The sequence below is a fragment of the Poecilia reticulata genome, linkage group LG17, assembly GCF_000633615.1.
Source record: "Poecilia reticulata strain Guanapo linkage group LG17, Guppy_female_1.0+MT, whole genome shotgun sequence".
NCBI classification, from domain to species: Eukaryota; Metazoa; Chordata; class Actinopteri; order Cyprinodontiformes; family Poeciliidae; genus Poecilia; species Poecilia reticulata.
Window position 1 is genome coordinate 15142612 of NC_024347.1, and position 22128 is coordinate 15164739.

Consider the following 22128-nt stretch of genomic DNA (forward strand, 5'->3'; position numbering starts at 1 on the left):
CTTGGGATTCCCCCGGAAGAGCTGGAAGAAGTGGCTGGGGAGAGGGAAGTCTGGGCCTCCCTTCTGAAGCTGCTGCCCCCGCGACCCGACCCCGGATAAGCGGAAGAAAATGGATGGATGGATGCAGCTGGGAAACTGGCACTCAAACTTACCAATCATTTCAGGTCTTCGGACTTCCTTTGACTGAAATGCATTGCAGAACGTAGCCGAGCGTTTGAGCTAGCTCGTTGCGTCGTCATGGCAACCTGGTTGTTTACATCCGTTAATCAGACTGCAGTCACTCAACCAAACACAAGGTGTGAAGAACGGCATGAAAAGCAACAGATTTAGAAGCAAGTACATTCTGAAGACACTAAAATCTGAAATATTTAATCTCATCTTTGCTTGTGCATCACTTTTCATTCATATCAGTAAAAACCTTAGAAGGAAATCCAGCATATTTCCAAGTTTCTCTCCAAATATTTGATGGCGATCTTGTTGAAAGTTGATCGAAATAAAAAAAAAGTCATGAGAGTCGATAGTTTGGTCTAATTCTGCATCCAGTGGTTAAAAAGACTGATTTAATCTCTGAATGTTTTTTTTTTTAATCAGAAGCTCAGGTTGCAACAGAGAATCTGTTTAACAGAAACGGCGACAGCCAGTCGACACTCTGAGGCGATCTGCGTCTGTGCAGAAACTCTGCAGGAACCTGAGTTTCAAAGTCCATCCAGCTGCAGCTTACGCCAATAAAACAGGAGAAAATGAGAGCAGAGCTGCTTTTAATATCGAAACATTTTATTTATTGCTTGTTTGTAATATGGAGGCAGTTTGGTGCACAGGAACAATTATTTCTGACGGGTCTGAAAGGCTTTAGGCGTGTTTACTGCTGGACTTATCACCGTTACAACATTTGTTTCTTATCAGCTTCCCTGCAGCAAGCTTTTGTTTTCCTATTAGAGAAGTACGTATTGCCGTGTCGTGATCTGAATGTGTGCATATTGTAAGCAACATTATCTCAAACACTCATATGTTGAAAACTATGTTGAAAACAATTAGATGCATGTTTTCTGGCCGCAGTTAATTGGATGCAGCAGAAACTTTTCAGATCCCTTTGGGCTTTTTCTGCAGCCGCAGAATGATTGAAAAAGACTTTTTAAAATGCAACTTTCAGACTTCTTAGAGGGTTTATAACTTGTAAGGAAATTTATGGGGCTTGCTGGGTGTGTTTTCTGCTTTCTTCGTTTTGTTTTTGCGTTTTAATTGAGATCAGATCGGATCAGCCTGAACACATTTTTCCTATATAGTGCACTGCAGCTGAACTGATTGCCTTGTAATGGCGACCACATGGGCTGCAGCAGCACTCCAGGCTGGCTGGGGAGTCCTCAGGGAAAGGTCCGGGGAAGGGAATGTTTCCCTGACTCAGCTCCTCTGGACTGAGTCGGGCTCTAATGAGGGAAGAGTAGAAGTCCTCTGTCAGTCACACAGGCAGGAAGTTTTATATTGCACGCATAAAAACACACAATCCGAGACAAAGAGAAACCTTTTTACTGCCTTTTCCCACGTGTGTTGCTAAAACATGAACCACACACACCTGAGCAAACATGCTTACTGTTATGTTTTACCGTTTCCCTCCTTCGTGCTCACACACTCCCAACCTTTCACCACGTCTACATGTATAGCCTCAAGCTGCATAATTCGCTAATTTGAACTAAATGTGTTCACATTTATGTAAAGGAGCTAATTGGAAAAATGTTTGGGTGCCCTGGAGAGCTGCTGCCGCTCATCGGGGAGTCTGTCCGGCACGCTGTAAAACTCCCGGGCTATCGGGCTAAATGTGGCTGCAAAGAAAGTTTAATGGACCGGAAAACTGCTGCTGGGGGATGAACCATGTGCCTATCAGTGAGGGTTGTGACTACATCCATGCTGCTGTTCATATTTTAAAGTTTTATGAACTCCAATTGAGATTTTTGTCAAATATTTAAAAAAAATGGATTCAGTTTATTATTGAAATGATTTCAAGTCAGTCTGACATTTAAGCTATGAGCTAATAATTATATCCATGATTCCCTCTTGGCAGCTATTTAAATTGACAGCATTCAGAGATTAGCTGCGACTAGATTAGATTTTCAAAGTTGGCAGATGTGCTAAAGCGCTAAGCTAAGTCTTAGCTTCCAGATTAGCCAAATAGCAAAAATGTAGATATCAGTAGATCGCTGTCTTTTACTCAACTTTCTTCCCTTTATCAAAAATAGTAAAGGTGTGGGAGCTTCACAACCTGTTCAAATCTAACCCTCTTTTAAGTTAGCAGAGGTGCTAAACGCTAAGATAATCTGGAAACTTACCTTACAAATTAGTAGAAGTCAATCAACCAATCAAATTTTATTTGTATAGCACATTTCAGCAGCAAGGCATTTCAAAGTGCTTTACATAATTAAAATAAAAACAGGAATACACAGTGAGAAAGAGAAAAAGCTTTAGAAAAAAATTTAAACGAATAAAAACAAAAAAAAAGATAAAAACATTAAAACCGGGCTGCACAGTAGCGATGCTGGTAGAGCTGTTGCCTTGCAGCAAGAAGGTTCTGGGTTCGATTTCCGGCCCCGGTCTTTCTACATGGAGTTTGCCTGTTCTCCCTGTGCATGGTGGGTTTTCTCCGGGTACTCTGGTTTCCTCCCACAGTCCAAAAACATGACTGTCAGGTTAATTGGCCTCTCCAAATTGCCCCTAGGTGTGAGTGTGCATAGTTTGTCCTGTGTGTCTCTGTGTTGCCCTGCGACAGACTGGCGACCTGTCCAGGGTGACCCTGCCTCTCGACCGGTACGCTAGCTGGCGATAGGCACCAGCAACCCTCCTGACCCACTAAGGGACAAGGGTGTCAAGAAAATGGATGGATGGACATTAAAACCTCAGAGTTTTAGTTAGAACGCCATTTGTGAAGTGTAGATTTTTGTTCTTTACAATACTTTCTTCTTTTTTCCTCCTAACTTTAAAGGTATTTGATCTTCATTCTTCTTGAGTTTAAACTCTCAGGATAAATAGCAGCATCTGAACTTTTCCCAAACTACTAACCTCTCCCGGTTTTCCAGAGATCTTCCTTGCTTCACTTGTCAAAGTGTTTTCTAGGATAAAGGTGCATTGACCTTTTGTTGAGGGTTCTCAGTTTTGGTTTTCTTTTCATCCCATGCTGACTGTCTCTCTTCTTTGGACTCAAAAGCAAAGTTGTATATTTTTCCTGTTCGCCACGAGATGTTTGACTTTTTCCTTTAAATTCAGCCTCTTTCTTGAATCTACTTTTACGGATAATATTTCCCGCACCGTGGTGTGAACTTTTGACATTATCAAGCTCGGCTTCTATATCAGATCTCACCACGAGGGACGGCTGAAGGTCTGAAGTGGCAAACGCTGGATGAGTTTTTCATTTTCTTCCTCCTTTAAGTAGAGCCAGCTGGGCCTGGTGGGAGTCGCAGAGCGACGGCACGAATCTCATCTTTAATCTAATAAAGGGGCTCTGCGGAGGCTGGAATTAATCAGATCTGTTAGGGAGAGGAGCTTTGAACAGGAGGATGAGCAGAGAAAATGTGTGGAAGCATTTTGGGCGGAAAGAGAATCCGATTGGACGTAATGAAGGAGATTCGTGTTGAAGCAGAATCACCTTCTTCCTCCAGGCTGTGTGTGCGGTCCTGATCCGTTTCAGCTCCGACGGGACCACCGGGTCGTCTTCTGACGCTGTCCGTGTCTGAACAGAGTTTATTTCATTCCAGGCTTTAATTTCAGCTTAAAAACAGGGAAGAATTTCTGAGTATCAATTGGACCAAGTTCAGAGTGAAACTCTGGTTTAGTGAGAATAAATTAGGTTTATTGGAAGGTAAACAGTCTGAGTTTCAGTTTCCACTGGATGTTTATTTAAAACTGTTTGTGGTTTTAGAATATTTAGATTTTTGGGGTTTATTTATTTTTCCTTTTAGTTTCATTAACTTGAATTTAAACTCAGAGGCAGATTTCAGATGTCAGATTTAAATTCTTCTTGTTTACATGAAGGATTCAGGATTATTTTATTATTCATTCATCTAACCATCCTCCATCCTGAACTTTTCCATCCATCCATCCATTTATCCATCCATCCGTCCTGAACTTATCCATCCATCCATCCATCCATCCATCCATCCATCCATCCATCCATCCATCCATCCTGAACATTTCCATCCATCCATCCATCGTTCTGTAAAGCAGTTTCTTTACCTCCGTTCCTCATCTCCTCTCTCCTCCCGTCCTTCTGTCCTGCAGCTGATCGCCGTCTACGACGAGCAGGAGCCCCATCACGGCGGCGACGGCACCAGCGCCAGCTCCACCGGGACGCAGAGCCCCGACCTGTTCGCCACAGACCTCGGCGCCGGCAGCGTCGCCTCGGCGTTCCAGCCCTACCAGAACGCCAGCGAGATCGAAGTCACGCCTTCGGCCCTGCGCACCAGTGAGTCCCGCCGCCAGAGGAGGAGAAGAGCGTACATGCAATTAGAAACGAAGCCATTACTTCCAAATGATCAATTCCTCTCACCGTATATTCTCCATGTTGTCGTCTTTATTGAGTTAAATGTCAGGAGCTACAGCAGCATACAGTAAACCCAACAAATCACCTTATAACCCCGCGCTGTAGCATTGTTCATAAATTCAGGTAATTGGACAGGAGGCGACTTTTTTCAGGCGCTGTTAGCCGTTTGATCCCCGGCCAAAGTGGCTAATTGGTTCAATCCGAAGCCTCCTAAATCAAATTTGTCACTGAGCGCGCTCACCTCCGTGGTTTTCTCCGTTTCGGGTCGCTGCTTTGGCTCTAATTACCATGAGTGTCGACAAGAAGCTGCCTTTTGTTGACGATTGTTTCAGTTCCTATCAAGCAAACAATTTTAAGCTGAATCAAACAAGAAGGCAAAGAAGGAAAAAAGGAGGAATCATGGGTAATGTAGCTGTTTTAAACCGAGGAAGGCAGAGAACCAGAAATTATAGTCAATTAAGAGAAGCACTGCTGCCACAGGTTTTTACTCAAGTAAAAGTACAAAGAAATTACTCAAATAAGAGTAAAAACGTATTTGGTAAAAAGTCGAGTCAAGTACTGAGTAACTGATCAAATTATCAATCATTTAAAAAGTACATCATCAGACGGGCCAAAATACAAGGATAAAAATTACAATAATTCATATAAGCAACAAAAAAAACAGTTTCCTTTATTAAAAAACTTATAAGACTTTAACAAAAACCGCAGGTCTGTGTCTGGTGAGTTTTTTGTTAAAACATGTTTGTTTTTCTTTCATTGGGTGGAAAATCCGGGAATTTTACTCAAGTAAGAGCAGAGATACTTCAAAATAAAATTACTCAAGTAAAAAATTAAATATATAGCAAAAGTAATTTTTTTATTTATTTTTTCCAAAACGTTTCTCAAGTAAATGTAATTGCGTAAATTAGTTACTGTCCAACTCTGGGTTTAAAACACATTAAGCCCACATTACTGCTCTCTCACAATAAGCGTCAACCTTTGGTAGGTTGGGAAAATACGGCGACTGAATATTCTTGTAAAAAAGATCAACGTTTGTGTCTGGTGAGGTTTCGCAATATCAGATGAAAATAAATACGGTGCTGTTGCTAAAAACTGCAATGAGGGTTTCGGTACCAGCCAATGTTGTGACTGTTTACCATTACAGAAAGTCCAAACCATAATTCATGACCTTTACCGGCTCTGCCATTTCTGTAGCTGCGTTTTCTTTGCCCAACTTCACAATTTAACTTTTCAGTAATAAATTCATTTAATGGAAACACATTGTAAATAAATACATATGTGTAAAGCTAAAAAATGCAACTCCTGACTCAGCAGGAGGTCCAACCAGTAGGAAAACTCTACTGTATTAGCTACTTTCAACCTAAAGGGGGCAGCACCGAGACGGTTTTAGAGCGAATGTAGCTGAATTAAACATTTAAACAAAAATGTCACAATCGCACAGAAATCTAGAGATGGCATCTATTCTGGGTTTATCTACCCAGAATTAAAGTTGATTTGGGGTTTAGTTGCTCTTTAAACATCATGTTTTCTTATTTTTTTCCATTTTGAAGAGTGATACAAAAGAGCCGCTGTTTTATAAGGTCATGGATTACCAATAAAAAGCTCTCAACTTTAAAAAGCAAAGTCTTAAAAATGTATCGTTTATATTATAAAAAAATTGCCATATGAACATGAACGCAGAAAATCTGCACTAATTTTAAAGTTATAGATTTTTATGCAACTGTAATGAAAGATTTAAAGATAGCAGACGTATATATAAAAGCATCTGTTCAGGCGTCTGGTCGCTGCAGTTCTAATTGCATTTTGGACGAGATGCTGAACGTGAATTTTTCTGAAAGAAACGGAAATCTTTGGGATAATTACACCTGCCGGTTACATCCAATTTAGCCGCCTTCGTAATAAATTCCAGCCCTGCTAATTGACTACACTGAGTCTCATCAGCTGAATTTTAATACGTGTTAAGCAAAATGTCTGACACGGAAGAGAGGGGATTTGATTAATTTTCTTTTTGAGCGAGTTCCTAATGAGAACGGCTCAGAGTGACTGATTTATGCTGCAGGAGTTTCAGCCGCTGGACTGTGGGCTTCGCTGGCCCAGATTCTCAGATGAGCTCACTGCCGCTTTGTAAACTGAAAATAAATCACGTTTTAGAGATCGCTCAACAAAACTCATGCAAGAAGTTGAAGAAGTTACACCTGGTATTGTTGTTTTTTCTCTTTCCCGTCATGTTTTTACTGCATCCAGATATCTTCAATAAATCATGTTTTAGAGGATGATACAAACTGCCGCTGCTAAAATAATTCATTTTGGTGATTTGGCTGTGTTTAAAGACTAAATATGCATAATTTAGGTCATATTTGTGTCCAAACATAAGGAAGAGACTGTTTGTGCACAAATACTGGTGTTAAAATACCAGGATTTTTTTGTCACCTGGCATAAAATTCTGCAGGTTAAAGGAATCCAGACTGGAGAACTGAATGCATCTGAAGCTTAAACAATATGTTAAAAGTTCAGCCTTTCTGCTCTACTTCACATCAATACAGCTTTAGGCTGAGCTGTTGACTAATTTCTGATTATTGTATAGCAAAATGTTCTTAATGGGAGTTTTTTTTTTTTTAAAGTAATTTGAATCGAATGAAGCTAAAACTACAACTTGAGGAGTTCTGGAAGAACATATACAAATAAGGATTTTTTACTTTCTTAAATAAAATGTATATATTTTTGTACAGTTTTGGCTTAATTACTGATCTGAGTATGTTATTTTTTCAGCAATTGGCTGTTTTTTTGAGTTTGTATACTCCAGTTAACCATTAACCGATTGCTACATTAGTAATTTAGTGTAACTGATAGGAGGTGAGAACTCTAGAAAAATAACTTTTTACAACTTTTTGAAAGGGAGGAAATGAGATTTGGTCAAAAGTAATCTATATATCTAAAAAAAAACTTAGACATTTAAAGAAATGTTTTTACACTTTTATTGTAAATTTAAAAAAATGTCGGGTCAAAACAGCTGAAACAAACATTTACTACGTCAAGGCCGTCTGAAGCTCACTGTTTGTATTTCTAGCCAAATTAGGACTTTGAGTTCATTTCTATTAATTTTAATAACTACATTTATGCCTAACAGCCACAGTTAACCTGAGCTACGAACCAAAACCAAAAGTTAAATCACATTTTACCAGTAAGCATGAGAAAGGGGGCCTGGACCCGGCGTTGGCCCCACAGGCCCGTCTGTCTTCAGAGGGACTGTAAATACACCAGCAAAGGTCCTTATTAGATAATATAAACAAGCTCACACACACACACACACAGATGTGCCGAATCAACAGATACTTCAGCTGCTTCTTTAAAGGCGTCCAAACAAGTGAACAGATTTACAATTGGACGGTTGAGTAATGGTTCACAAACCCACACAGAGCCATAGGATTCCACTTCAGTTTGCACACACACATACACGCACACCTACACACACACACACACACACACATGCACACATAGTTTAACAAAAGCAGGAAGCGTTGCGACACAGAAACAGAGTGATGCTCAGACTCATCAGTTTATGAGAGAACGAGGAAATAAACAGCCAGGAGCACAAAAACACAGATGGACTCAGTCAGAGCTGCAGAACTGCTGACCCAGCACGCAGTTCAGTGTTTCCTGTGTGAGCCGCTTCCCAGCAGAACATGGGAACCGGACCTCTTGGCTACCAAAAGACAACACTTTTATTTAAAAAGTTTGTCGTTTTATAAGCCGATGTTTTCTGAGAAGCAGCAGGTTTTTGCTGTCGTAGCGGCGTCGTGTTTGGACCCGCATGATGGAGGGAAGGGTTTTAATGGAAGCCCATCACCAAAGTTTGATGTTCCCACACAGGAAGTAGAATCTTTAGGAATAAATCAGATTCATTCACCAGAAAATCATGATTAATGCAGCTTCATTATGCTGCCCTCCAGTCTCATCAACCATGACTGATGATGGAGTAAAATACAATCTGAGGTTCCAGAAGAGCAAAGAAAAATATGACATTTCATTTATTTTTAACCTTAGAAAAGGAAATTCAACTCTGGAAAACGTCTTTTAGGCTAAATGGTTAAGTTTTTAGGCACACCTACATTAAAGACACACCTGGTTTCTCATTCAACACGATGCAAAAAGTGAAAATAAATTAGACAAGATGTCTGGAAGAGAGTTGGGAGCGATTTTCAGAAGCTGGAAGGTGTTTTGTTCATCTTTTCAAACAAATATATGTTCAAGTGTAGACATGATGGGAAGACATGATGGGAATGCCCAATCATCAAAATGCCCACAGACCAGAATGACCATTTTACCATCCTAACTGTGAAGTACGGAGGTGGCAGCATCATGCTGTGGTGCACTTCATAAAATGGATGCAGAAACATTATGTGGAAATATTGAAGCAGCATCAACCAAGAAGTTGAAGGTTGGATCTTCCAAATGGACAAAAAGTCAATGTTCTGGTTTGACCATCGAAAGATTTCGAATAAACCTTTGAGATATTCTCTTATTTTAGAAAATATAAATAGTTCTTGTGATTCTAACTTGCATAAAACAAGAAAAATGTTGTCTGATTTAACTTAAAGCTGCAAAATGTAACTTTTATTTTAAAAAGTTTGATACCGGAGGGTGATTGACGGCACTAAGACCCGCCTCCTGGCTCTGATTGGTTCTTTCTAGGAGCTCAAATGTTTTTCACAGATCATCTGTCTCGTACTATTCGTCTCATAGGCTGATTGACAGATTTGAGTTGCTGATGACAGTTTCAACAAATATGTTAAAAAAATTATTTTTAAATAGTTGCAGGGAAAATTTGGATGCGATTTTTTACGAATACTTCTGTTTTCCTCTGTACCGAATAAAACGAGTGATCTAACTTCTCCGGTTCGTATTTAACTTTTTTCAGATATGCCTCTCCACGTCCGGCGCAGCAGCGACCCCGCCCTCATCACCATCAACGGGCCGTTCAGCGCCTCGGAGTCGCGGGTCCAAACCGAAGAGCCTCCAACCAGGAAGAACCCGACTCGCTGGTCCACCACTGCCGGCTTCCTGAAGGCTCGCCATTTCTCCGGCACAAACAGCCTGGAGAGGAAGGTGGGTGTTAAACCGATGACCTACTGGAAATCACATCTACTTTAGGGGTAAAACTTTTGTTTTCTGTGTAGAGCAAAGGTTTGGACACGTACCGCAGCCTGCCGCGGGACGCCGGGACCTGGTCCAATCAGAGGGAGTTTCAGAGAGACACGGCCAGGTCGTCGCTCAGCGCCAACCACCCCATGGTGGACCGCTGGCTGGAAAAGCAAGAGCAGGTGAGCAAACACACACCAAACTAAAAAAACTAAACAAATCCCTACCTGGATTCAAATCTGGATTCAAATCTGTATCGGGTTTTTTTTTGTTTTTGAGAAGTGGGTAAATTTTTCTTGATCAAAACGTCTGGACAGATGAGATCAAAGCGGATGAGTTTGGTTGTGATGATCCCAAACCCATCATCAAAACCACAGCAGAACGGCTGAAAAAGAAAATAAACAAAGGTTTTGCAATGGTCTAGTCAAAGTCCAAACCCCAATATGACTGATATGTTGGAACACTTGGAATGATTTATTTAACCTTTAATTGCATTTCCAGTTATGACAATTAACTGTTTTTTGATTTCTTTATTGCAAGATTTTCACTGATAAAGTGACCTTCAACTGACCTTCATATAAAAAAATAACATTGTTGCAACTCATTCAATAAACTAGGCAAAATAAAGAATGATAATTTCTGGAAGAAGGTCCATGTTCTGTTCTTATTGCTCGAAAATACAAAATTAAGTACAAAAAAAGGAAAATATTTCAACCCAAAAATGAGGAAAATGTGTGACTTTCGTTTAATATGTAAAATATGACAACTTTCTTAATTTCATTAAAATACGCCATGTTTAGTTTATTTTTTAGAAAAGTAAAAATAAGAATAAAATAACTTTCTATTTCTATTGTAAAAAAAATAGTGGTGGGACTCTTAATATTTTTGATCAAGTTAATTTTACAAACTGTAATTTTTAATCAAAAACTATATACTGACAAATATCTTCAATTAAACAGTTTTTTTATGCTAAATTATGGGGTAGAGATATAAACTCAACAGTTAAAATGAATAAAAAATGCACCTACCTGCATTAAAAGTTTGAAACTTTATCATTAAATTAACACTTTATTATTTTACCCTGTTGACTCCTGTAGTTTGGACACCGTTGGGTTAAACCAAGTTTTTTCAACAACATTATGAAAACCTGATTCATTGTGACTAACAGACATGAATGACGCGCCGGTTTAGGTCAGACTGTTTTCGTAAGCTGAGTGTGAAGCTGCCATTTTGTTGAAATTTACTGTTATGTTGTGTTTTAATGTACAGCACTTTGTATCAGCTTTGGTTGTTTTGAAGTGCTTTATAAATAAAGTTGGTTTGGTTTGGAAAAAGTGCTTAAGCTTACAGAGTCGTGTGACTAGAGACCACAAACTCGTAAACCAACCACCGTTTCATGTTTCCACGGCTCCGTTTGTCAGGACACGGTTATTTTTTCAATCATATCTTTACAGTAAAAGGAAAGTAGATAATTATCTATGTGGCTTTTTTGGTGCATCCATGCTGATTTATCCATGTAGGTATTTTATGTATCTATGTTTCCTCCATGTTTAAGTAGCATTTCCCACAGCAGATTTAGGTTTTCTCCGTCTATCTAAAGCGTTTTGCTGATCGGTTTTCCACCATGTTTCAGGCTCGTTGTTAGTAGCTGTAAGAATCCATCCGACTTTTTCCTCCAACTCATCCGCACTCGGCTCTGCGTCGCTCTGGGAACCCGAGCATCATCATAACATTCATCTGTGGCGTTTGTTTCATCCTTTTTCTCTGTGTGACGGTGAATCAGCTGGACTTGAGTTCACAGTGAAAGAAAGTTTTTCTTTCGCCCAATTTTTCCTCTGATTCAGACTTCCAGAAAACTGCAAAACAGCTGAAACACAGAGTTCCTTTAAATCCAGGCTGCAAAGCCACATGTTTAAACCATAACAAATGGAACATATATTGATGTGGGTTGATGACTTTGATGATGATGCTCGTCAAAGTTTAATGTTTACTAGCTTTTATGGTGTTTTTACTTTTTATTTCTGTAGTTTTTTTTTATTTTCACTTTGTTGTGAAATATGCTGTACACATAAACTTGATTGAAATTACTATTCAAAGTGAAACGTAGGATCCGTTATCCATTTATTTAACCACATGCTAATTACTTTAGCTAAGGCTAGTTACAGCTATTTTAATGGAGTTTTTCTGCAGTAGCTGCTCATTAAGAGTAACGTAGAGCAATATTTTTTAAAAACGCATTGAGATAATGGTAAAAGTGAGGATGGCAGAGAAAAGGAGGAAGTTCAAAACATCATATCCCCTACTCCAGCATCTCTCTGCCTGGCTTTTGAATCATACGGCCTGAAAAAGATTTAAAGAAAAGCGGCAAAAGCAAACGAAGAGCTGGTCAAAACTTGATTCTGTCGTCCAGGACGTGTTGCTGTGAAATATCGTCTCTGTCCCAGAATATTGAATTGTTAGCATGTCGTTATAATCACTAAACTGTAACAGCAACAATCTTTAGTCAGAGGCCTTTTCTGAGCTGTTGAAATACTGACTGCTACTGGAGATCCCATCGTCATCCACCACTATTCTTGAGTTAAACATTTATTTCCTTCAGGATTAATAAAGTATTTTTGAACTGAATATGAAAACAAATTATCGAAAGAATAAAATGATAAAATAAATTCAAATAGAAAAATTGGTTGTGTTGGTCGGACCCTGACCCACACAAATACTTATTTCCTTTCTTTCAAACTTTGTGTTTAGTTGAAACTATAAAAATGACCAAAGAATGGATTAGATTGTTGGTTACAACGAACCCAAAGATCCAGTTTAACATTTATTTTCTACATTTTTTGGTTCATTCTTTTAGTTTTAGTGACTTTTCCATGTCTGGGAAATTTAGAGATAAAAATTAATTAGAGCAATAAAAAGAAATGTGTGTAAAATATTAAAAAAATGTTTATCAGAAAACAAGTTACAATGTGTTTAAGACGCCTGAGAAACTTTTTTTTCTTCTGGACTCCAAAATGAACTCTGGCTTCTTGGAAACTGGATGTAAAGGTGGAAACTGAGCGCATTGCATATGTTCTGTATGTGTTTGGTGTTGGATTACAGCGTCTCAGGCTGCCCAGTCTTCCAGTCTGCTGCGAGCGTTTAACGTCTCTCTGATTGAGAAACTCACTTTGTTCCTGGAAGGATGTTTCAACACGGCCGGATGACGAGAACCACGCTGGTGCTAGTCCAGATTAAACACATAAAACAACAGAACAAAAGTCCCGTAAAAAAAACACTGCAAAAAACACGACATCTCACCAAGAACCTTTGGTCCAGATTCCAGTGAAAATATATCGCAACACTTGAAATGAGACAAAACTAACTGAAAAGTAACTTTTCAGCGAGACGTAGAAGCTTCATTTCAGTAAATAATTCTTGTATATGGATGAAAAAGTTCTAATTTTATTGGTAGATTTTTTTCCACTTGCAACAAAACATTTTTCCTGTTTTAAGTGAACAAATTCAGCCACTGAAAATTGTGCTTTTACATCTATATTTAAGAATTATTTACTTAAAACAAGCTTATTTATTTTGCTAAAAAGAGATATTTGCTCTAGAAACATAATTAGAACACCTTAATGAAGTAAATACAAAAATTAATCCTGAAATTAACGTTTAAATCTTAAAATAAATCAATAAAACTGATTAATAATTTTTTTGTGTGTGCATATTTTAACTTTTTATGGGGAACTTTGTTTTTGATTGAGAAGTCTGGGTGTGGTTGTGACTCCACCAGTGTGAAATAATTTATTTTCACCAGCTTTATGGTTCAGGAAGAACCTTTTGAACAGACTTTATGGAAACGCCTCATTTCAGCCGCAAGTTTGCAACTTTTACAACCTAAGAGTAATTTTTTCTTTCAAACCAGCCGAATAAAACTCACTTACAGCTGCAAATGTCACACAACTATTTAAAAAAAGACAACTTAGAAAATGTGTTATTTTTTAAAGAAGCACCATTTTATTTAAATATTTTAGATTTCAGCTTTTTGTTTGTAAAGTGCAGATTTGGCACAGCTCTGAAAACATTACTTGTACTTTATTGTAACAGAAATGCAAAGGATATATTTCATAAACAAACAAAAAAACAGTTGAAAACTTGAGTTTGTTGCATATAAGTGTAAAACTTTATCTTTTTTATACATTTTTACCCACTTGCAGGTCAGGAGTTGCAGGTTGAGGTGAAAAAAAGCGTAAATTTCAAGAAAATTCTCCTAGTGAAGCCAGTTTCTGATGATCTTTATTGACCTTTCACACAACAGTCGCACTGAAAATATTTGGCACAAATAAGGCAAGAGCGCCTTTTTATCCTGCAGTGTCGGAAACCTTTATCAAGACAAATTATAATAGTAAGTGGAAGAAGAATCAGACGCCGAGAATAGAATACCCAGTGATTTTAATTAGAACTGAGCGGCTCGAGAATGATGAATTAGGCGAAGCAATTTCCTGGAGTTGGCTCCATCAGATCGTCCCAGAATAAATAACACGGCGCGGGCCGCTTTCCGAACGGAGGCTCGCGTAATGAAGAATGCCGCGAGTTCGGCTCGGTCCAAACAAACGGATCCGGAGTGGCGACGTGTGCGCCGGCACGTACGGAGCTGGAGGGGGTGGAAAATGAAGAAGATGAGGGAACCATCAAGGTTTGGAGCCGCGTTCCCGGCTCCAACTGGAGCTGCCAGTTGGCAACAGGTTGGGGGTCGCCATGGCAACTGGGGAGCTGTCAGTCGAGTGTGTATTAATGAAAGCTGGTTGAAGGTGCAGCGGCTGCAAAAAAACACGAAAGCAGGCCTCCTCTGCTGTGTGTGTGTGTGTGTTTTTGTTTGTTTCACGGAGTATTTCTGCATCAGTGTGTGTGCGACTTTGTGTTTATGATTTCATATGTCAAAAGAAAATCCGAGAAGTCTTCGACTGCATTGCAAATCAACCAATTACAGAGGAAGAGGCGAAAAGCCGGCGAGCCAGCCTCCTGCGGTGTCAGTGAGCTGAACCTGCAGCAATCAACGCTGCCACACACACACGCACACACACACACACGCACGTGCGCCGCGCTGTCTGGGTCAGCCTTCAGTCCTCACCTCTGCGGGCGAACGGCGGTCTCTGCGGACTCCAAGTGTCACAGCGTGTCGGCTTGTGTTTGTTACATCCACTCTGCTGCTTTTTGAAAATCTCCTCACTTTGTTAGCGGAGCTTTTTGTTGAAGCTTTTTACTTTGAATCGCCAATTTATACCTTTGTTTGAAGCTCTTTGTGTTCGGCTGAGACCTCCAGTGGAAATGCTGCAGCGAAATAAAAGTGGAGATTAAAGCTGAAGAGCTAAACGTTCATCTATCAGTCAATCCATCGAGTTTATTTGTAAAGCACATTTCAGCAACAAGGCAGTTCAAAGTGCTTTGCATCGTAAAAACAGAAGAATAAGAAGTTGTTAAAAACAGGCGCCAATTAAGAAACCAGTAACAAACATTACATTTTGTGCCGTCATCAATACACATCAAATTCGTTACTCATAGCTTCATTTATTACGGTTCAAAAGCAAAACAGGTTGGTTTTAGTCCTGATTTAAAGGAACTCTGTGTTTCCGCTGTTTTCCAGTTTTCTGGGTGTTTGTTCCAGATTTGTGGTGCATAGAAGCTGAATGCTGCTTCTCCATGTGTGGTTCTGGAGGGGAAATTGGTAGAAACAGACGCCGTTTACTGCTGGTAGTCCAAGTTTAGTTTAATAGTTTATTTAAAACGGGGAGAATATGCAAAATATGCATTCTGTAATGCCTTTGAATGAGAAGTTTATGTTTAGGTTTTCTGCAGTGATTACAGTAAAGTCCATATCCTGCTCCAACACAGACGAGTTTGATGCCTTTTCCTGCTCAACGTTAGTTCATGAATCTAAAAGAAAATAGTAAAAAAAACAGACTCTATTCCCAACACCTCGGTCAAAACATCACACCTACATTTGTGTTCGGCCATCATCATATCAAACGTCACACTTTTGTTAGAGTTCATTCACACCAGCCCTGTTTCGTTCGTTTTAATCCAAAAAAGTCCATTTTGTTTGTCTAGAAAGTCCAGTTTGTTTGCGGATGTGTTGATAAGTAATCAAACTCTGATGTGGATCAATAAATCAAACTCTGATCCATCTACAAACCCCGGTGTCTGTTCGGTTGAAGTGAACTCTGATGCGGTTCGAATGCATATGTGAATGCCAATCAGGCCAAAGACCGCTCCAAAACCAAAACATGGACTACAGCACAGTGCATTCTGGGTAAATACAAAAAGCGCTAGCGGTAGAAATGGCTAGCGGTCTTTTACCAAAGACAAAATGGAAATCCTACAACCGCTAAAATCTGATGCCACTCCATGTTCGCTTACATTTCGTGAGGAAGGAAATTGCACTCTGTCTTTTTCAGAAGTTTTTGTATCGTTTTTTTCAGTGGTGCAGTGCCCCCGCTGGTGAGGAGGGGAACATATTTTTAAAAGGGTTTAGTTTGTTTGATAAAGTGCAGTGTGAAAGAGAACCGCACCAGCTGAAAATGTAACAAAAGTTGCCATTTTGGTCCCTGGAATCGAGTCTACCGGACTATGAGGTGTGAAAACACTTCAGGTTGTTTCCGCAAACATTGAAGATCATAAATAAACTGAGTGAATCCAAGCCCAGTAAAAAGATCTAAAACATTCATTCTGCCTGCAATATCTCCTTCAAACTCCAGTTCTTTTCAAACTGTCTTTGCTTCACCTGGGGATGTTGATCCCCAGGTGAAGGTTGGGCTAATTCTCCACCAGCTGTAACAAACATTGAGTTTGTTTCTCACTCTGGGATGTTAGCAGAAGAGCTAAATTTGATTCGGTTTTTGTTTGCACGGCTGCTGCTGCGTCCTCGGTTATTAGCCTGCAGAGGATCAGCGTTATCCCTCACAGCTTTGTGGAAACATCTGCACACACTCCGCTCAGACACCTCCAGACCTGATGCGCAGAATAAATGCATCATTTCAATGCGGGAGTGCTGATATACACAGAGCACAAAGTTACACTGGAAGCTTGTGCTACAAACATCTTACAGCTCGGCTCTGCCTTCTGACTAACAAGTTTGCGTGCAGCGTGTACGTGCGGCGGAGGGTTGAGTCCCTCAGGTGCACGCTGCAGCTTTAGAGGGATAAATCATGCCGGCCTGAGCCATATGCTCATAAATCACTTCAGACTGTGTGAACGTTCACCTGAATGTGCATGCATAATGCACAGGAAATCCGGCGTGCTCAGACCGACCAGCTCTGTGTGCAGTGAGTGTGTCTCTGCTGTGCATGTTGTGTGTTTGGAGGTTAGAGGGATGAAAGTGAAGCTCTGCGGCGTTTCGGGGCGGCAGGGTGTGTGTCGGTGCAGAGCGAGTGGCCAGCAGGTGCTGCTGTGGAGCTGCTACTGAAGTCCTGCAGGTTGGTGTGTCTGTAAATCCGTGTGTGTGTGTGTGTGTTTTCTCTATTTGTACTATATGCTGGTGGTGTGTGAATGGATGCACAGATAAATGCTGTAGGTGTGTGTTTGTGTTTGCAGATGTCTGAACACTTCAGTGTTAATCTGCAGTCACCTTGTTATAATGAGCCTTTAGTCTGACTCTCTTCTCACTTTTCCATCTGTATTGTGAACCTTATTGTTGTGTCTCACACCTAACAGCTTTTTTCTTACTCACCGCTCCGTTTCCAGGCTTCACATTAGATCATTATATCTTCTCTCATTGTCTCCACTTACTCCTCTGCTTTCCTCTTTCGTCTCACCTCCAATAATCTTCACTCTCTGCCTTTGATATCCCGTCATCAGATGTAATTTAGAAGCACCTATCAGTAATTTGGTCTTTTTGTCCAGGCTGCTTGTTTAGAAACCGTGTGGCCGGCATACGAGGCTGAGTTAAAGGTTTTCTGGCTCTCTGAACTTGATGAAGTGGCTTCTGCATGTTGCAGAAACAACCAATCAAGAGTTCAGACCTGAAACCAGTAGTGATCTAATTTATCAAACGTGCTTTAGGCTAAAGATGCATTACAATCAATATCAATTAAGAAAACCAAGTGAATCGATTGGATCTCTTGGCCAGTTGGCTATCTGACACTTTCGAGAGCCGTGCAATAAAATGTAGAATTTTACAGCTATATTTTATGGTACTATCGATAAAGATTATGATTAAAAAGCCCATTTATTACCTATTTTTATGCAACTGTGTGGCACTAGAAACACATTTTCTCCTGAAAAACATTCCCATTTACACTACGCTGCTTCATTTTACTAAAAAAAAAAGCACACTGTACACACATTTGTGATTTCATAGTAGCTAGCATAGCGCTAGCTACTTTCTGCCACTGGATAGCGGCATGTTTAATGAGCTAGCTGAGCGCCTAGCGCCATTTTTTGCCACCAGGCAGCCATTGCTGGCTGTCAGTGTGGCGCAGAGATTAGCCACGTTGCTGCACAATGTGAGGTCGTCGTTTTCTTCTTCTTCAGTTTGTAGCGGTGGGAAAAGTGAGGATTGTAGGTCATAATACCATTCCACAAATAATGTGGAGTCAGATTTCCACTAAAACATCTTTAAATACTGAACTGATTATCGGTGGAGTGCACGGTAAATATCTCCTAAAACATGTCTGTCAGACAAGCTTTTTCTGCTTCTTGGGCACTGACGCAATAAAATTCATTTTTAGGAGGGATAATCTTAACGTTTTGGGAGTTTTTCACTCTAAATCGAACTGTGTCCATTTTACACCATTTCAGCTGCATTCTGCTCTCTCTCAAACTGCCATCAGTTGCTCTTCTGCTCGGCTGTCTGTGCAACTTTGGTGATTTCTCTTTGTTGATCTCTCTAAATCATCCAGAGTCTTGGATACTATCAACCTCTTTTCTTCTTCTGTGGACAGAGAAGGTAAAAAAAAAAAAAATCTCTTTGTCATCGGTTTGACAGACCAGGTTTCTGTCAAACCGTATTTTTTCTCTCTGAAAAAGGGGAAACGGGCAGAGAGCAGGTTTAGAGGAGGAGATTCAAGGTTTGTACGCTTGAAATGATTTGAAAATGCTTGAATTTCAATTCGGTGTTGTCAAGATTTAGAAAGTCCTTGATTTCTGTGTAAAGTCCTTGAAGGTGCTTGATATTCAAACTGCACAGATTTGTAATCAAGTGCAATCTAACATTTGGATAATAGCTAAAATTTGAAACACATTATTTATAGTTGAAACCAAATAACACGACACACTTTTCCTCTCTGTCTGAAGTTAAATCTGATTAAAATTTCCTTGTTTTAGGTCAGTTTAAATTACCTAAAAGCCAGAAAACATATTGAGAACATTTTTTAGGGATTTAAATTTTTTTTGTATGTTGTGTTTGAATATTTTATCTGGAAAGTTTTTTAGCTCAACATGATTAGTTTGGATTGTTTCAATGTAATGAACACATATCATTCCTAATTGTTAAATTACTTATTGATTGTCTTGGATCTTACATATTAAACGTTATTGAAATTGGGGGATTTTTTTGTTAAATTAGTGTTTTGCTCTCAGACCTGTCAGGTGTGTGTTGTGTGTGAGAGACATTTCAAAACACACACTTTATTATATTTTAGTTAGACTTCTCCCTGCTGTATAATGTAGAATACCACCACAAATAAGAAATAAATTATATCAAATAATATTGAATTGATTCAGTACTTTTTAGTTAATTTGTATCATTTTTAACACCAATATGAGACGCTGGAAAAGTTTGAAAACTTACCTTGAAAAGTGCTTAAATTTTACTGCTGGAAAAACGTGTGAACTCTGATTTAATTTAAGAATTGTCTTCTTCAAATCTAACATTTAATTTTTATAATTAAACCATCTTCATCTGAATTTTAACTTTTTACAGTTTTGCCTCAGAACCCATAAATCTCCACCTCTTCACATCAGTCTTTGTTATTCCTCTCATTTTTCTTTCTCTGAGCTTTTCTTCTCCTCATCACATTTGATCTTTGGAGATCTCTGGGCGCGCGGTTCCCCTCCAGCTGGGAGGGACATGATGGGGGAACACGGAGCAGAGAGATGAAAGGCGTCTCTCTTCGTCTCCAGGGTGAAACCTTCACCTGAGGGGCTCCTGCAGCTACAGAAACCTGCACAGCCGTAAAACGACGTGTTCGTCACCTGCTACCCAAGTCTAATTACGCCAGAAGAGCATCCTGCTCGGGTTGGACAGATGCCAGGTGTTTGGAGGAACGAAATCCACCTGTTGAGGCTTCTGAAGGTTCAGAGTTGCGCGCAGCAAAGCGACAAATCAGAGATGAAAATCTCAGATATGTAAAGCCGCTGCGCTCGGCGGGTTTATGAACAAGAGAGTTTATCAGCGGTTTATAAAACGATCAAAGACGGGATGAAACGGACGACAACAGCGGCTCAGATCAGACGAGACGATACGACGGAACAGCAACGCCGCTGATTATTAAAAGTCTGGTGAGCAGAGAAGATCCTGCCCACTGGAAGAAATGCATAATTCTCCATCTGCAACATAAAAATACTCTGCATGTTTGGTTTCAGAGCCAATGCAGTTCCTCCCTGTGCATGTTTGGGTTTTCTCCAGTTTCCTCCTGCAGTCCAGAAACAGGAAGTTGTGTTAGAGATTCACAATCAGAGTTTGGTGGTAAATAGTTGCAATTACTTATTAGAAAAAAAAATACTTTTAGCTTTTAGGAGTAGTTTTTACTTGTGTAATTTTACTACAAAGTATCGCTACCTTTGATAAAAATTTCTGGACCCGCTGAACAAAGAAGATTGGACACAAACATTTTTAATTATCTCTTTTTTCTCTACGTTTATCACAAACTATAATTTGATATCAAGTAAAGTTGATTCAGCGGAGTCGTAGAAATAAGAAATACTGCCACCTGCAGGTGGGAATTAGCATCACTTAAATCTGATATTACTTTACCATTTTTACAGAAAATTCGCAATAAAATTACAATCATGCATTAGCATGAAAAATTGCAAGGATCTCCGCAAATTTGTGAATTTCCGCAAAAAACTAGATTGACTAAAAGTAACTACAGAAATCCTAAAGTCTTTTTATTTTATGTTCACAGAATCTGAACCAGTTAAAGTAAAATCCTGCCTATAATCCCAGTGAGACGCTCCTGCTGCTGCCTGTGAGGCTCTGATTTGCACAACAAAGATCATCAATGTCCTGCTAACTTTAAAAACCATTTAGCCGCTGCATAAAGTGTAAAATCAGTTGACAGAGCGGAGATGCTGTTGACGCTCTAACTGCAGTCCTGTTTTTATTGTGACAGCAGTAAAATGCTTCAGCATGCAGTTAAAGGGAAAAAGCAACCTGAATGCGCGTGCTGGATCAGGCTGGACAGTTTTATGTCCTTTACGAGGAAGGCACGCTGCACAGGATGAGTTTTATACCGACATACATCTTGATGTCAATTTTACATCACTTTTACCGCCATGAAACTTCCAAAAAGCTGTTTTGTGTGAAATTGGGATTTAATTAGTAAGATTTTTTATTATTTTTGCTTTATTTTGTACGTAAACCTTTTAATTAACACTTTCCCTTCACTTTGCTCTCTAGCGCCCCCGTCTGATTTGGAAACAGCTGGTATTATAAGAGAAAAGTGACATTATAGCTCTGAACTGATTGTTTTTCTGTTGCAAATCAAAGAAATCATCTGAAAAAGCCGTTTATTTAGAGAAGCATTCCCCTTTACGCAGCGGCCATTGCTGTTGGAGTCATGCCTTCATTGTGACACCTCGTCCTCGGTGTGTGAGGTTTGCCGTTAGCCGCCTCGTCTCGGTTTAGCTGGCCTTACCTCTCATTTCTGCAGCTCCGTTGGGAGTCCCATCCTGGTAAATGGTGCATCTTGCAACAAGCTGCATGAGCAGCCGCAGCCCACCCAGGTCCCCTCGACGCTCCCTTACATCTGATGAAACGACATGCAGCAGCAGCAGAAACCCGACACTGAAGCTGCTGTTGCTATAAATCTGAGAACATGGAGTCTGTTTCAGGTCAATATGCACACAGAGGATTTATGGGAGCTGTAAAACTGCCTCCAGTGCCACAACATTAGTTATAGGTAAAGATCTTTGTAGCAAAAAACTCTGGTTAGCTTCTGATCTGAAAACCAACTTGGCCTCTTTTTAGCTACTTATCTCTGGTTTCTGCCTAAAATATTTTCTTTCTGGAGAAAAGTGAAAAACCTATCAGTTTGTGCTTCATATCAGTTGATGGGAATAAATATTGATTAGTGTTTTGTTTTTAATTCCCAATTTTAGACAAAGTTTTCTCGCTTTCTCTTTTCACGCTGCGCAAGTGTTTTTATTTTTCAGCAGTTATGAGGCCTGGAGTCAAAACTTGAAACTGCTGCTGCACAAGTTACTCAACGGGTTCTTGCTAGGTAACCAAAGAGTGAGTGAGTGAGTTGCTAGGTAACCAAAGA

General features: G+C 39.7%; 1 protein-coding gene across 11 annotated transcripts in view; it reads left to right on the forward strand.

Moving 5' to 3' along the window:
* Positions 1 to 22128, forward strand: part of pard3ab (par-3 family cell polarity regulator alpha, b) — a 266919-nt gene that overhangs the window by 85482 nt on the left and 159309 nt on the right. For 10 of the 11 annotated variants that reach the window (XM_008433893.2, XM_008433895.2, XM_008433892.2 and 7 more), the window contains exons 3-5: positions 4264 to 4447; positions 9444 to 9631; positions 9703 to 9846. In XM_008433893.2, coding sequence (XP_008432115.1) covers positions 4264 to 4447; positions 9444 to 9631; positions 9703 to 9846 — 516 coding nt within the window. Of the gene's footprint in view, positions 1 to 907; positions 941 to 4263; positions 4448 to 9443; positions 9632 to 9702; positions 9847 to 22128 lie in introns of those variants that run through there. The other variant, XM_017309970.1, reaches the window with a different exon arrangement.